General features: G+C 37.3%; 2 protein-coding genes across 2 annotated transcripts; one reads left to right on the top strand and one right to left on the bottom strand.

Annotated features, from left to right (window-relative positions):
* Window positions 1–468: 468 nt before the first annotated feature.
* On the bottom strand, window positions 469–10,953 carry LOC103404304 (protein RST1-like). Its single transcript, XM_008343201.4, has 25 exons — window positions 10,450–10,953; window positions 9,905–10,186; window positions 9,735–9,818; window positions 9,333–9,609; window positions 8,762–9,009; window positions 8,329–8,506; window positions 8,042–8,229; window positions 7,820–7,920; window positions 7,660–7,735; window positions 7,448–7,579; window positions 7,282–7,363; window positions 6,872–6,944; window positions 6,309–6,477; window positions 5,990–6,120; window positions 5,799–5,890; window positions 5,359–5,450; window positions 5,058–5,273; window positions 4,882–4,959; window positions 4,597–4,779; window positions 3,505–4,401; window positions 3,113–3,409; window positions 2,317–2,967; window positions 1,855–2,005; window positions 1,577–1,695; window positions 469–1,353 (listed from the first exon to the last, which is right to left on the bottom strand). Exons 1-25 carry the CDS (start codon window positions 10,951–10,953, stop codon window positions 988–990), a joined length of 5,667 nt encoding a protein of 1,888 aa, XP_008341423.2. The 3' UTR covers window positions 469–987.
* Window positions 10,954–12,850: 1,897 nt separating this feature from the next.
* Window positions 12,851–15,388, top strand: LOC103404566 (probable trehalose-phosphate phosphatase 2). Its single transcript, XM_008343494.4, has 9 exons — window positions 12,851–13,198; window positions 13,284–13,424; window positions 13,622–13,693; window positions 13,800–13,925; window positions 14,003–14,059; window positions 14,391–14,492; window positions 14,609–14,686; window positions 14,783–14,923; window positions 15,105–15,388. The coding sequence occupies exons 1-9, from the start codon at window positions 13,106–13,108 to the stop codon at window positions 15,243–15,245; spliced, it is 951 nt and encodes a 316-aa protein (XP_008341716.1). The 5' UTR covers window positions 12,851–13,105; the 3' UTR covers window positions 15,246–15,388.
* Window positions 15,389–15,990: the final 602 nt, after the last annotated feature.

Raw genomic sequence — 15,990 nt, 5'->3', positions numbered from 1 at the left:
AATTTTGGTAGATTAGGAGGAAGGGATCCGGCGAGGATCTCTTTCCTTCGTATATCTGCTCTGTGAAAAAATCACTCATTTGGAAGTGCTTTTAAAATGACTGAAAATACTTTTAGTGAAAATCTACATGTGGCTCATGTAGTTGACAACTTTTAATTTTATATCTAAATTTTAACAAATTTCACTATAGAGGTTTAATTCTAATATTTTTACCAATCTTTCGACCTTTTATCACCACGTAGACTAATAATCCAACTAGGCCAATCGTTTTTTTGTTGGAAATATTGAGTTTTCGGATTACAAGCATTTGACGAACTCCCTCCACGTGTGATTACTGAGGGGGTAAATTGGCTGAAAAAATAGTTTAAAGAAAAATTGACACTATCTAACGTCATCGTTTGAGGGGATAAATCATAAATGGCAGTTTACTCTTAACAATTTACACTGCGTCAAAAAGAAGATTCGAACTCAGGTGAAAGAGACGAGAAGACTAACCATTACGCACTTTTATCGTTTGGCAATAATTTGGAGAAAGAGAAAAATATTACTTAGCATTGAAAAGCAACCACCAACATCCATGCTGCGCGCACAGAGCTTTCATATATTAAGACCAATTCCACGGCATTAGTCTTTCGGTCGCCACACATCACCGTTGGTCGATTTCAGGGAGTTTTTTTCGGGTGTTCAGCAGCCTCTCCTACTTATACCCAATCCCGTGTGAACACGTGTCCAAGTTTTGACGTGTCCACCCGGGATTGGGTGTAAGCAGGAGTGGCTGCTGAAAATTCAGTAGCAAGTCTTGTTCTTTTCGGGTACCGCGGGATCTGATAAATAGGCAAACGGCAGTTTTCCATGCCACCCCTTTTGATACACAGAAAATGAGCGGCACGCCGACGTGATTCCAGAAAGAGAAACATCAGATTGCTGACAACTCTCATTTTGGCTTGCACAGCCGCAACGGTTAACAGACAATGTCGGTCTCATATGTCAAGCAACCGCCATATTGGCAAGCTGAAGCTGCTTCTCGAGAGGCAGGTAATGCTTCAGAGATACACAGGTGCTATGCATTACTCTCAGTAGGAAAACTGCCGTGGAACTCTCACTTTTGTCGATGGGTTGCATGTCAGGCGGGACATCCTCACCCCGCTTGATATGTGTGGTCCAATTGTAAATGCGTTCTGTCGATGCTAAAAGAGAAGGAACGATGAATTCCACAACTCCTCCCCAACTAGAGTCTGAGAGAAGAGAGGATAGGGTGACTGGTAAATCGCTCAGCACGGCATGTTGGTCCAGAATCAGAAGAGGCATATATTTGCTCCAGCTACCAGATAGCAATCCAAGAAACTGTAGCGCCTGTCGGAGAATTAAGGTCAAAATTATCCACCATTTAGATGGAGCAAATGCTTAAATTTCATATCGCTATCATATCAATACCAGATGCTAAGGAACAAAAGGTTATGCACAAGCAAGCCCATCTTGCAGTGCACAAAACTCGAGAGTGAACAAAAAGAACTTCAATGAAGGAAATGAATGCAATTCTCAGTATCAACAAAGTGAATTAACGCGTAGTACATACCGTGGAAGGGTAAGTCGATACACAGCTGATTTCAACTGCATCAACAAGCCACTGTCTTTTGACACTTCCATCTGCATGTTGCAAAGCTGCTACAACTTCAATGAGCACATCCCAAATACCTGCAAATATGTAAAGTTCAAAGCAATGTCAGGTTATCAAAATTGCTCTAGTACACCTTTCACAGTATATCCGTTTTCTTAACGTTGATTAACCATTACGTAGAGAAACTAACCATATTACAGTTTAAAAAATGAACAGATGATTAAAAAAATCCTAACCATTTGATTGAGTGTTCAATATCAAAGACTTTAACCTTCCCAGCTCAGTCAATGGGATGGAGCCAACGCTAACTAGCTTAGCTTTGGTTTGAAGCTTTTTCAGAACTTGAATAAGTTGTCCATCTTTTTGCTGCAAGTCCTCCTGGGTAACCTGTAAGATCCATGTAATTAAATGACTTGAACATGTGAGCGGCAGCAGGTTCAACTAAAACATTTGTATCTTAATGGCTTTTAATATAAATGAAGCCGTACTGACATATTGATAGCGCGTTGTAACTTTCTAGATTAAACTTCTACTGAGCTTGAAAAGAAACAGAAAAAATATCATAGGATTTTCTGAAGGTTGCAAGTTGCAACTCATTTTTGTTTGCATATTCTCCAAGCAGCAAGACATAATAAGAGTTGCTGTAGGAATGCATATCAATAGAAGCGTGTATTAGTAAGTATATGGTTATAGTATACCTGCAGGAAGTTCAACAACCAACTTTTACGAGCCTTCCCAAAGCACCTAACTGCTTCAGACCACTCCTCTACGAAATGCTCTCCTGCTGTGGCAGCTAACTGCGTCACATGCATCAAGGAAAAGAGCACCTCCAAGCAATTTTCTATGTGAGATATGTACTCTAGAGAGTCAAGGGAAGCTTCATCTAAACACTGATAGATACCCTTCCAGCATGAAATCCGTAATAAGCTTGTCTCATTGGTGTCATATGATTGATATGAAGTAAATGAAGAGAAGTAGCTACAGACATCATCAAACATTTTCTCAAGCCTTGAACCTGAGAATACTTTGACGAGATCTACAAGATGACCAAGAATACAAGATTGCAGCTTTAACTCAAGTGTTCTGAATCTGGACAAGTCAGACAGCTCATCAAGGAAACTTAGAAGTGGATCAAACTTATTTGCATGAACCAATGAGAACTTTACACATTCCTCCCTAAGGGATCCCTTTTCAAGAGATACGTCTGTTGGAAACAACTTAGCAACCTGAGCTTCGTATCTCATGCAGCGTCTGATGATAGCACCCCAATCCAAGGTTGGCAGCCTAGGAGCTTGTGAAAGGCACCTTATCACAGTCACTACTGTGCAAACATGAGGGGCATTGCCTGTCTGAATACAATAATTCAATATATCAGAAAAGACCCATAGTTATATCAGCAATCAAATACCTGATGTCGGTTTGTTTCACATATTCATCAGCCGAAAGGGAAAGAAAAAAGGACACCTGTGCACCATAACAAAACAAGTAGCATACCCCGCTAGAAGTGAGATGCATCAGCCATGAAGAAAGCTTCAAAACTGAACTGTCATCTGCAAAACTTTGGGAAATAGATTTTGAACCACCTGCATCAGTATTGCTACTATTGTCAACATTGACAACTTCCTTGGTAAACAAATGATTTCGAAGAAACGAAACTGCCCATGCAGCATAATGTTGCAATTGACGATCATCAGAATTCTGTGCAACAAGAAACAAATCCTGCATCAACGATGTCAAATACTGCTCACAAGTAGGACTTGAAAGTAGAGGACCCATGAGATAGCAAGATTCCTGTCCAGCACAACCAAAAAAATATTTATACACGTGAATCAGAAAACCAAACAACAAAATAGGTATACATTTACTTAGAATAGAAAATTTAATACCTTGTGGTCATAAGCTGTCTGCACTGAGGTTGGAGGCTGCATGTCAAACAGGATCCCAGCACCTGCTCCTAGAGCATTAACAAGTCCAAGCATCCCACCCAAATGGACTAAAGGAGGATAAGGATTTGAATAGCATTTTCTGAACAATTCCAGTAGACCTTTTACATGTTCAACCTCAATAAAGTGCAACCCTCCGTTCAGTGTACAGGCTAGAAGGTTTCCGGCTCCTACGCAAGATGACATCAGTAAACTTTGATAGAAGGTCCCATATTTTTTGACAGAGACCAATTCAGAAATGAGCTCCTTATAGCCATTCACTAAAAGATGTACTTCATTATCATCCATCAGTTCTACTCTTTGACAGAACTCCACTATAATTGGAAGTGCAAGACAGGACCCTACTGATAAGACTATCTCAGAACCCCGAGAGCAAGATCCAGACCCTTGAACCAGAGTAGTCATATGTGGAATCCATGAAACAATTAAGCCCTTTATCTTAAGAACAGCATCATGTGCCCCAGTCCTGTACATTGTACCAACAGTACTCGCCAAACCAAGAACAAGTCCAGCAACACCCCAGATATCTTCGAGGAAGTCATCAGAGTTCTCATGTGACAGTTCAGAAGTTGTATTCACATCTATACCAAAAGTGCTAGGTGGGAAATATGCAGACAGACTTTCCAAAACATCAGATGGAAACTGAGTGAGCTGACCTATCACCAGGGATAATGCCTTAACTATCATACCAAGCAAGTCTGTTTCCGACATCTTGCCTGTTTCCTTTTCCATGTCAGATTTACCAGCAGCATCAACCCTGGTCAGAAGATCTTGGCAAGAAAACCCCAAGGCAACCCCACAAGCTCCTCTAACAAGGGTGCTACTGCTTCTACACATAACCTAAAATCATGCACTAACAGTAAAAAAAACATGCAGACAATAGCACAAAACTATTCCAGTGCCTATTTATCAAGGTAACTATAAAAATTATTTTTCTGATCTCAGATGATTCATAGGCAGGAGGTCAACACCAAATTAAAAAAAAACAGATACAGAAGAAAGAAACAAGAATAGCATCAAACAGAACTTACAAACCTCGACAAGTCCAGTGATATTCTCAAACTTTTGCTTATGATCAGTTACATGTAGGCAACTTGAGATCAATCCAAGAGAAATCGCAGCAGTCCATCTGCGGTGTTCATGTTCAGGCTGGACCAACCACTTCAACAGAAATTTTGAGGCAGCTGATTTAATAGTATGAGCAGATGGAGGCAAGACCTAACAAACAGCAAACATAGGTAAAACTTAAGGCCGAACAAAGCATGTGAGACATAGTAAAGAGGCATAGTAACCATAAAATTCAAGCATGAGAGACCTTACCGCACAAAGTGCACCAACAGCCAGTGCAATATTTTCAGCAGATCTAGGAATAGCCTCTTCTGCCGCTTTTATCATACTCTGGACATTAGATAAAGCAAAAAAGAAGGAAATTCAGCACAGGCTCAAATAACCAGAGGGTAAATTCTGTACACATAAAGCAAAACAAGACAGTGAACCTTCAGAATGTCACTAGCAGCTTTAGCAGTTTTATCCAAGACAACAGAGGAGATTTGATTATCAAAGGATAAGATATCCGCCCCCAGCCAACGTCGCACAAAGGACTTCCAAGATTGGAGTGAAATAAGGGCAACAAAAATATTTCTTGAAAGCTGAATGGATGAAGCTAGTTCCACCAATGCCTTCTCATATCCAGCATGTGTATCTCGGAATCCCTATATACACAATAATAATGGAGATTTAAAGCACAGCAAAGAGAAGAATAAGGGTGATAGTCGTATACGGGTGATATTATCTTACCCTTGATGTCCTTACGGTGTTTACATCTTTAGGAGTAAAGGAAAGACATAGCAGGGCTGCACCAGGTAGCTCTCTAGCGTTACTTTTTTTCCCTGAAAATGCAATGTCATATGCTCAGACTCAAGAGAAAGATGGAAATATGCTATTCAATAACAAGAGCACATCAAGATAATTAAGTTTGATAAATCACCATCAAACAATAAGGTAATAACTCTGCTCAGGACACGGATTTAATGAACACAAGGAATCATGTTGTATTTTCTTAAAGTACAACCTTCCATCCAAAACTTATCCAAAAAGACAATGGATTAAAGTAAGTTTGACCTTCTCTTTACTGAACAATCCAAAAAAGTAACTAGGATTCGTGTGTGCCAATTGTCTGTATGTGTCCACCAACTTCTCTTTACAAAAACTCATATAAGACACCAATCTCTTTATACCTGAAGAAAAGATCACCTGTGGAAACACATCCAGTAGCTTCTCAATCTTACTTCCTAAAACTCTTTTCTCCTTGACTAATCTTCGCCTTGTACTAAAGCATAAAAGAAAATATGCTCAGCACTTAAACGGAAGTGACAGATTAGAGAAAAAACTTGGACAAGTGTAGGATTAGAGAAAATGTATTGCTTACAGATGCTCGTAAGTTATGACCTTGACTTGAAGTTCTTCCAAAGCCCTGAGTACAGTAATATTTGCTTCAGAGAAAAGTAACTCTGTGCTCATGTTCTTGAAATCTTGAATGTTTTGTTCAATATATGATATCTGGGAAGACATTGCATAACATAAAGAGAAAACTGTAAGGATTATATACCAAAGATAAAATATATAAAAAAGATGCTGGTATTAGATAAGTTGCCAACAAAGTAAAGATATCACAAGATTTATGATAACCTGGTTATCAGAACTGGGACAAGGTTAATATATAGGTTGCATCCATTCAGAAAACTTACCTCATATTGTGCTAAGGCCTCTAAGGAAGAGACCCTTGCCTTTTCCCATTGTGACTCCAGACCAGGGTGAGCAGACAAGCTAACACTCCACAGGATTTGCAAGACATTCTTTGAGACTTCAGGATGTGCTTCAGCATCCATTGAACCCCACCTCAGAAGAAGGCCAACGCTGCCATCAAGCAGATATTAAAGAGCTATAAGTATATTTACATTTCAAGAGATCATTGAAAGACTCTTGAAGACTATCAAAACTTTAACCCTGTATCTGCAAAAATAAAAAACCAGAACTGAAAGAAAAATAACCAATTTTAACGGTTGGATAAAAAATGGATAGTCGTTAATATTGGTGATATTACCACTCCCAACACTTTAAGTATTTACAAGTCAATTTCATCTAGATTGGAAAACACTAGGGACTCCTTCTAGGAGTTGAACTCAACATCTAGCCTTAAACTTTCCAGGGAAAAAAAAGGTAGTTCTAGCAACAAGGAGGTGCTTTATGCTATTGTCAAGCAGACGCACAATGTAAATTGTAAAGTAGGACTCTGTACATGTGCGCTTACCTATGAGCAAGAACTGAATCTGCACGGTAATCCAGAACATGCTTTGTGATGACGTCCCAGGCTGTATAAAAATCTGAACAAGAGATTTGTCTAGAGTTTACAGTAATTCATTTGAAAGAGAAAAATAGTTTAAAATTAGGTAAATTGCACTAATGCCCTAGAATATCTCTTGCTAGTCCCTGAACTTTAAAATGTGAATCTCATTGCCACGAGAACTTTTAAATCAGTCTTGCCCAAGAAAATAAATTTTGCAGGGATCAGTCATTTTTGTTAGTTCAAGAACAGATATAAACTAGTTAACAGACAATATAACTACCAATTACATCAGCTTCACAAAGGTGGGCAAGAGGATCAGTCATTTTTGTTAGTTCAAAAATTGAAATAAACATGTTAACAGACAACAGAATTACCAATTACGTCAGCTTCACAAAGGTGGGCAAGACTTTGAAAACCAAGAGCTTGAATTATAGGATCTTTGTTCTCAATGCAAGCCTGTTGATTCAGGGACAACGAGAAGACACCTTAGAACTGAATGCATAGAGAAAATAAAAAGAAACAGCATCCGGAGAACCATACCGAAACAGACAGGATGAGATCCACACCCCTATCAGGATTTTTTCTGCAAACATCCCGAATTGATGCGGCCATACTGATGCATATGTCTCTCTCGGACTTTAATTCAGTGAGCAACTTTGGAAGCAACACTCCCTAATATTGAGAAGAAGAAATGCAAAACCATAAGAACAAATCAGCAATAGAAAATGAGAAATAAAATAGAAAAATCTTACCTGCAAACTCCCAAAGGCACGGTCATTGGTCTCCCAAGTCTGGCAAAGTAAACGTATGGCTGTCGCATACAAAGTTCTGAACATCAAATCAAGGATTTCAAACAAAATTAAAATTATTAATAAAAAAGAAAAATCCTCCAGAATGGTACATAATACGTACGGTTTAGCATCTTTCTGAAGCATTGGCAAGATAGTCTGAACAACAACAGGAATCATCATAGAATGTGAAGCAGGTGCTGGAAGCGTTGTCAAAAGTTTGGGCTGCAGCAACAGTTCAATAAAGTAATTATGAAAAAATTGAGAAAAAGAGAGCCACATAGAAAAGTAAGTGTGCCTATTTTAATAAGACACAAGGAATCCAGGATACGAAATGAAAACTCACCAACATACCACAGCGACTTATATCTTTTCTAGTGAATATGTTATTGTAAAATAGGATAGCCAGCAATAGTTGAGCTCCTACTTTAGGATCCATAGTAGCAATGGCAGCAAATGAATCTAAAGCAGTACTCCCAAGTACCTCATGCATCACTAAAACCCCAGCAATTGCACAGAGTAACAAGGGCATTCCTACAATAATGAATAGTGGGAATAAGTGAATATGATGCAAATGTTAAGTAATGATCAAGACAAATGCACCAAAGTTGGAAGAGGTCCCAAAGTATTTACCAGTAATGAATCTCTCTTGAGACTGGGAGAGAGGTAGAGAAGACTTTCGTCTGTCAACAATCCATAAAGTGTACTCTCGTAATTGAGATGGCCAAGATCTTGACACATCATGAATCTCTTTGCCATCAGTTCTACCACTAGAAGCAAAATTTAAGAAGAAACTCGACAATGAAGGATCCTGAAAAGCAAAAAGTAGAAATTTATAAAACCCATCATCATTTGCTAGAAAAGAGTTGCAGTTTTCTGTAACTTTTATAATAATTTCAATCTACATATGATGTGGACAAAAAATATTTTCTTTCGTATTTTAAGAAGGGGCTACGAAGACTACAAGATAAAAATCAAAGGATATTTTGATTTGCAAGAAAATTACAACACCCTTACTTCAACTAAGAAAATAACTCCAACAATGAGAGAGAAAATGAAAATACACCTGGAACCATAGACGCTGTAAGATTCTAAAAACAATATATCCAGGTGTGCTTAGAGATGGATATCCTGCTTCAATTGCTGGTTTATGCTTTGGTGCTATCAAAACTGTTACTAAGAGCTTTTGTAACAGGACAAGCACATCTGTTGCTACTCCTTTGACATATTTAGAAGTAGATGACAGTAGGCTAATGACAGGGAATATGAATAAAAGCTCCTCACTCAGAGGACTTGCAGTTCTGTGAACATATTCTACAAGAGGAAAAAAATTCATATAAGCAAAAAGTTCAAACATTGAATGTGGGAAATGGAATCCAATTGAGAACACAACCACCAAAATGAACATTTCTTTCTTATTACAAAACAAATAAATACAAAAATAAAAGTTAGATCCTAGTCAATATGAAGTCATTCAAGAAGAAAAGCATAAGCTCTTGCTCAATGAGTAACACATGACAGTGATAGTAAAATAAGCTGGCTAACAATTCCTAATAGATTCTTACATACACCAAGACTTATAAAAAAACTGCAAAACGTAGATATTATCAAAGTTTCAAGAGTAAACTAAAGCATACCATCTCCATACTTCCACTTCAAAAGAAGGTGGAGAAGTTTCAATGTAGATAGTTGGTCATGCTCAAGCTCTGACTGAACGAGGATAATAAATAACGTAAGCATAGCTGATGATACTTTAGGCACATAAGGCAACCCAATATCTTTCTGGGTAATCACTAAGTGCTTGGACATTTCAACTACGGGCTCAATCAAACCAGAGTGCATGTGGCCAGCTGAAGAAATTAAAAGAATTTTATCAAACAGTTCCAAACCACAATCATGAGCCTCAGCGATCAGCTGCCAACAAGGACAGGAACAAATGTGTTAATCTTTAGTTATATAGGAGAAGAGAAAGGAAAAAAATCAACCAAGACACAAAAAAGAATGATGAAACCACATGATTAGAAGGGCTAAGAATATACCAATCCAGTTCCAGCCAAATTCCTCAGAACCACTGTATATGCATCGACCATACATTCCGCAAAATATATGAAATTCCTAAAATCCTGCAAATTTTCAATAATTAACCTAATTAGCATCAAGCCAAGAGGAAACCAATGCATACCATAATATGCCTAACAAGTAAACTTACTTCTGAATTACCGAGTGGAACATATACGAGACAGTCTGTCAACATTTTCAAGACGGGCAGTGCATCAAGAGGAATTGAGCAACAAAGAGAGGCCGTCGACGATATTAGATGCCTTGCAAACAAGGCCGAAGTCTCTGAGAAAGGTATCCTTAAAATCGAATAATTCAAAAACGGTCTTAAGAAGTCACATATTGCCACCATTCCCAACTGCTTATTCTTTGCCATAAACAGCAAAACCTGCTGCACAAGTTCCGACTCAGCATCCGATCGGCATGACAGAATCTGTCAAACATTAAAACACACCATCAAGATTCCAACTCCATCACTCACTTACCAGCATTCTTATAAAATTCAAAAAATGGGCACAATCAAAACATTCAAACAGTAAGACTCTGTTTGGTTGCCTCAATTTTCCCAATAAACCAGAACTGAATTCAAATTACACTAAACCGTTAAATTCCAAAATTCGTTCCGCAAAGTAGAAAGCTGAGAAAGATTAATTCTTTCAACCAAACACGGTCTTAAACCATTGAAATCCAATGCACCTTAACAAACGGATGAGTCTCCGCGGCGGAACTAAACGACCACTTGCCATTGCTCCTCTGAAACCCAAACCGAACCAAAAAGCCCAAACCTTTGACGAAAAGGTCGACAAATTTCGGGGCGGACCCTTCGAGTGCGGACTGGAGCTCCAGAAACCCGCGGGAGATATCAATTTTGGAGTCCGCTACGAGGCTGCATAGCTCGCGAACCGATTGGTCGACGACGGCGGGGGAGGTGGAGTGGAGGCATTGAGAAATGGCTTCTCTTCCGGGTTCGGAGTCGGAGTCTAAGTACTTCGGGGCGGATCGGAGCTTCGAGAAGATTGAGATCACGGCGTATTTCTGGAGCGACGGTTGGGGAACCCGCGTTTTCTCCAGCAGTGGAGTGTAAGGGTCCATTGAGAGAGATGCAGAGGGAGACGGAGACGCAGCGCAAGTTACCGTTTCAGGGAGGGAAGCGCTCAGTTGAAACGACGTCGTGTTCATCTGAATGCCCATAAGGCCCATATAGTTGGGCCCTTATGTTGGCAAAATAAGGCCTAATTCCTTTTTTTCTTCTTTCTTTTTGATTTTTTAATGCATTTTTTATTTTTGTCAAAACTTTTCATATACTTCCACGGTTCAAAAAAGAAGTATCACAAGATTAAAAACTAGTTGATAAATTATTTATTTAATTTAGTTTTACATGACATGAGCCATTCTAGAGTTTTGTCAAGAAACCAAAAATAAAGCACACTAGAGTCTTTTACGTAATTGTACTCGGTTTTCCACAATAGTTTACGTTGATTTGATTTCCATATATAGAATTCAAACCGTCTGAGTTCGATTCTTATAACACGATTCTATAAAAATCTAACTTGCGAGAATCATGTACTACACTCAACTCTCTCTTATTGAACTCAAATTTCCCGACTCACATAGTGAGTTTGATTCTAGCTTGTACGAACTAAAGTCAAAATTTATGGTCCGGTGCGGAAATTCTTACTACTTTGTAAGTTTTACAATTTATTTAAAAGAGAAATAACGTTCACTCTTACACTTGGATTCATGTTCGAATTCCCCATCATGGCTCTCATGCATCAAACCAAGAATCTAGTTCACATCGAAGAAAAGGGGGATCTGGTCAGAATTTTGGCTTGTATCTCTTGGCATATGGGGAAGAAATCAATAAGAATCCCACATGATCTTTCTTTTTTGGTAATGGAATATCCCTAAACATGTGACACATAAGGAATTTCAACAAAATATCCCACTTAGTTCCTTTTTTTTCAAAATTTGATGCGTGACACAATATAGAAAGTCACCCAAAAATGTCCAAAAAAAGATTTACCTTGTTCCACAAGAATCCTTCTTAGGAATCGTAGTTTTTTTTTAGTTGTTCATGCCTTGCATCAAAGGATATTTTGGTCATTTAAGGCCAAGTATCCCCGTGCAAAAGAAGTTTCTATGCATTACTTGCAAAAACAAAACACTATAATAAATAAACTTCAATATTGTCTGGGGATCGATCATACATAATTAAACTTTATTTTCAACAGTTTCTCCAATATTCAGGTAGTCGATCAAGCTATGCTCTTTGTTTCAAGGTATGCTCTTTGTTTGTTTGTCCATGTCTTAGATATCTCTCTGCAAAGTTTGCCTTATGTGTCTCGCTTTAGTTCTCCATATATGTATGCATGTTGGCGCCGTCGTGTACGTTTTTTAGTTCAGTACTGAGATAGGTCACAAGTTCGAAAGGAGTTTGTGTTGAGACTAGTATGCATGTATACATCAAGACTCGTATGTTTGGATTGATCGTTTCAAAACTTGATATATAATCAGCTGCTTAATCTATATCTTGTATGTTCTTTGTGTGTTCATCCTGTTAATTTTCTTCTGGTTTGTGTTTTGTGGGAAACAGATACAATTTGTCAGTGAAAGAGAATCTGAGTGGAAAAGAAATTAAAGATCATATACATCTATGACTGCTGGAATCCTTAGTTAACTATATCCGTGCAGAATCCTCTTTTCTTTCCCATTGAAAACAAATCATAAGTAAATGTTGGGGCTTTTTTAGCTTCATGGTATATGCTCAGTAATTAGTATGCATGCGTAACATGTCGCATAGTTAATTTTGTGAGGTGAGGGACCAAAGCATGCAAGGGCTTATAAAAGGTTGTCCCACGTGTGAAGCCCCAATAGTCACGCGTGCTCCACGTCATCCCGTTTGTTTTGTTTTCGTGTTAGGCTTGAAAATTTGTCACACGCGGAGAGAGCGTGTGAGGTGACGGACCAAACCATGCAAGAGCTTATAAGAGGTTGAACTACTTCTCATATTACCAATTTGTTTTAGGGTGAAACCTCAACTTTCTTCAAATTTATGCTTTAATATTGCCAAAAAAAAAAATTATGCTTCAATACCAAATTTTATGAATTTGTGATTCTGAGATCTATTTGGATTTTCTAGTGAAAATATGGCTTAAAGGTAATTATGGAAAATTCATTAAGACAGATTGAATACTAAATGTCGAATTAATTAAGCGTGACGTTGGTATTTAAGTGCCTATATAGGTTTGACAAATGACAGCATCAATGGGTTAAATATGAACTATATTTCACTAAGTTTTCTATTGTTTTTGGTAGTCTTTGTGTATAGCTAGGTTTCTACTAGCTGGCCGGAATGGGATACGTAGAGGAAATGGAATCCTTGTCCAAAGCAATTAGATACGACGATCATGGAGAACCAACTGTGGATTTTTATACGTCATGGCTGGTAACTTCATATATACTAATTCTGTCTTAAGTTTAATTAATTAAATACGATCTGTGTTTAATATGACACTGGCTCAATGCTGCAGACAAAGCATCCATCTGCTTTGGATGCTTTTGGACAGATGATGAGCGCAGTGAAGGGAAAAGATATCGTTGTGTTTCTGGATTATGACGGCACTCTCTCCCGTATCGTGCAAGATCCTGATAAAGCTTTTATGACGGCCAAGGTAATCTATCATATAATTGAAATTTCCCCTACAAAACAAAGAACCGAAAATGAATTTTGGAGTTTGAATAACAGTTACTAATTACTAATTAGTTGTATGTACATTTGCGGAGTTAAATATTATTCACATTCAATTCAAGTTTATTTAGTTTCTTGTATTACAAGTTACTTGTTATTTGGAAATGGATATAACTGCAGATGCGTTCAGCAGTAGATGAAGTTGCCTGTTGTTTCCCGACTGCAATAATCTCTGGAAGACGTCGAGATAAAGTAAACTTTTCGTACCTATATTTCGTGTCAAAAATTCATTTCTTTAATTTTTTTTCTTACATATATCTTGCATGTGCATATAAATATTATTTCCGCATGGCTTTAGGTTTATGATTTTGTGAAATTAGACAATATCTACTATGCTGGAAGCCACGGGATGGATATATCGACCCCTTCAGGCTCTTCAAAATACAGCTATCACAAGCATCAATTTAGAAGCACTGATGCAAAAGTAGGTCAAAATTAATATTTCAATACATTTTTCCACTTAATTGCTTTATTATATATAATTTTCTGTTAATATTTTAGGGAAATGAATATGTTAACTTTCGTCCAGCATTCGAGTTTCTGCCTACCATCGCAAAGGTAACTCCGTAGAAATAGTAAAAGTAAGAAAATAGTTCGTTTGGAAGTACTTTTAAAATGACTGAAATCGCTTTTAGGAAAATGTTTTTGGAACTAATCATCGATAAAAATGCTATCATTGGAAAAACACTTAAAATGCTTCCTGGAAGAAGCACAAAACTGGTGTTTCTTGCAAAAACACTTTAAGTGCTTTTGAAACCCATAAACATTTTCTCTAAAAGCGTTTTCAGTCATTTTAAAAACACTTTCAAGCAAGCCCTTAATTATTTGGTTCACATGAATCACATCCTAAAGAAGCTCATTTCTTATTCGATATATAACTTGCATGCAGATAATAAAGCTGTTAAACGAAGAAACAAAAGGTATAAAAGGTGCCGTGGTTGAAGATAATAAATTCTGCATCTCTGTTCACTACCGATGCGTCAAAGAAGAGGTTAATTAATTAACACATTATATCTCGTAATACAGATGATTATATATTTAATTATCAAACAGCTTCTACAGAGTTAGATATCTAATTGTATTTGCATGGTTAATAAAAAAATGCAGGAAGTAGACACACTTAAAGGGATGGTGGAAACTCTGATGAAAAATTACAAAAACTTTCGCATATCAGGAGGAAAAAAGGTATATTGATATTGTAATTTTTATTTTGTTTGATTAATTTGACGATGTTTTCTTTCAAAATTAAAGCCTTTTAAATTTTGATAGTTTTTCGAATAGGTTATGGAAATACGCCCAAAAATTGACTGGAACAAAGGTCGAGCCTTGCAATATTTGCTTGACACACCAGGGTTCGGCAGCTCCACTGATGTCCTCCCAATCTATATTGGAGATGACGAAACTGATGAAGATGCTTTTGAGGTGCATATATATATATAGAGAGACCTTGTGGGAACAGCCGGTCGTCCCGCTATCCTTACTGGCCAACCGGCCTTCCCTGTCCGACAAGGCTTTACAGATTGAATACATTATTTAAGTTGTGATTATTGACAACAACTATATGCTAATTAACATGATTAACTTGATGTGGATTTTTTTACAGGCTATTAGGAGAATTGGAAGAGGCTTCCCTATTGTTGTTTCATCCACTCCAAAGGAGACCAAGGCTTTGTACTCGTTGCGTGACCCAACGGAAGTCACGAGTTTCTTGTCATGTCTTGCTGCATGGAGGAAAGACACCTGAATGTATAAAGCTGCAGGGATTTAGTGGGGACTAATTTGGATTAGGTACTAATTAACGGTTGGCTAACGATTCAAAGTTGGGATAATTTGAAAGAAGGTGTAAATAGCATTCTTTGAAAATATCAGAATAATAGCAGAAGAAAAGAAAAAGATAAGGTTTTTTTTTTGGGGCGTTTTGATATAGGCGCCTCGTTTTTTAATTTTTTAGACTAAACATACATTCCTTTTGAAAATTTGATTAAACATTTTCCTAAAATTTTAGTTATTAATTTCAGCTTTTTCACATAAGTTCAATTTTGTTTAGAATTTTAGTTTTTCACAACTTCTCCTGGGCATTTCATTTTTTTTTCTTTTCCTATTATCCCTATATTTATGCATTTATTATCCATCTCTATGCATTTTTTATTGTTTGTTATAATTTTTACCTTTTTGTGTGAATATAGTACAATATTTACAAAAAAAAATTGTTAGATTTTATTATTTAGAAGATCCAACACATAATAAATATTTATTTGATTATATAGCTACGTCTAGTTACCTATAATATGGACACATTTAGTTTTATAGTGGATTTGATTTTTTGTATTTCTCGGTACATTTGGAATGTAAATGTACCAAAAGGGTTATCTAATAGAGACATTTGATTTTGTGGTACATTTGAGATTTTTTGTTCATTTGGTCTTTTGGTACATTTGGAATCTAAACGTACCAAAAGGGTTACTTGACAATGGGCACATTTGGATTTA

The sequence above is a fragment of the Malus domestica genome, chromosome 17 (genome assembly GCF_042453785.1).
Source record: "Malus domestica chromosome 17, GDT2T_hap1".
In the NCBI taxonomy this organism is placed as follows: Eukaryota; Viridiplantae; Streptophyta; class Magnoliopsida; order Rosales; family Rosaceae; genus Malus; species Malus domestica.
This window is presented reverse-complemented; position numbering and strand designations above follow the sequence as displayed.

Excerpts from the sequence above, each read along its gene's own strand:
- LOC103404304 (XM_008343201.4), bottom strand. The coding sequence starts at position 10,953 with ATGGGCCTTATGGGCATTCAGATGAACACGACGTCGTTTCAACTGAGC. Across the intron at positions 5,891-5,989 it reads GTCATAACTTACGAGCATCT|TACAAGGCGAAGATTAGTCA; the intron begins GTAAGCAATACA and ends TTTATGCTTTAG. Across the intron at positions 5,274-5,358 it reads ACACCGTAAGGACATCAAGG|GGATTCCGAGATACACATGC; the intron begins GTAAGATAATAT and ends TTGTGTATATAG.
- LOC103404566 (XM_008343494.4), top strand. The coding sequence starts at position 13,106 with ATGGGATACGTAGAGGAAATGGAATCCTTGTCCAAAGCAATTAGATAC. Across the intron at positions 13,199-13,283 it reads ATTTTTATACGTCATGGCTG|ACAAAGCATCCATCTGCTTT; the intron begins GTAACTTCATAT and ends TCAATGCTGCAG. Across the intron at positions 14,687-14,782 it reads GCATATCAGGAGGAAAAAAG|GTTATGGAAATACGCCCAAA; the intron begins GTATATTGATAT and ends TTTTTCGAATAG.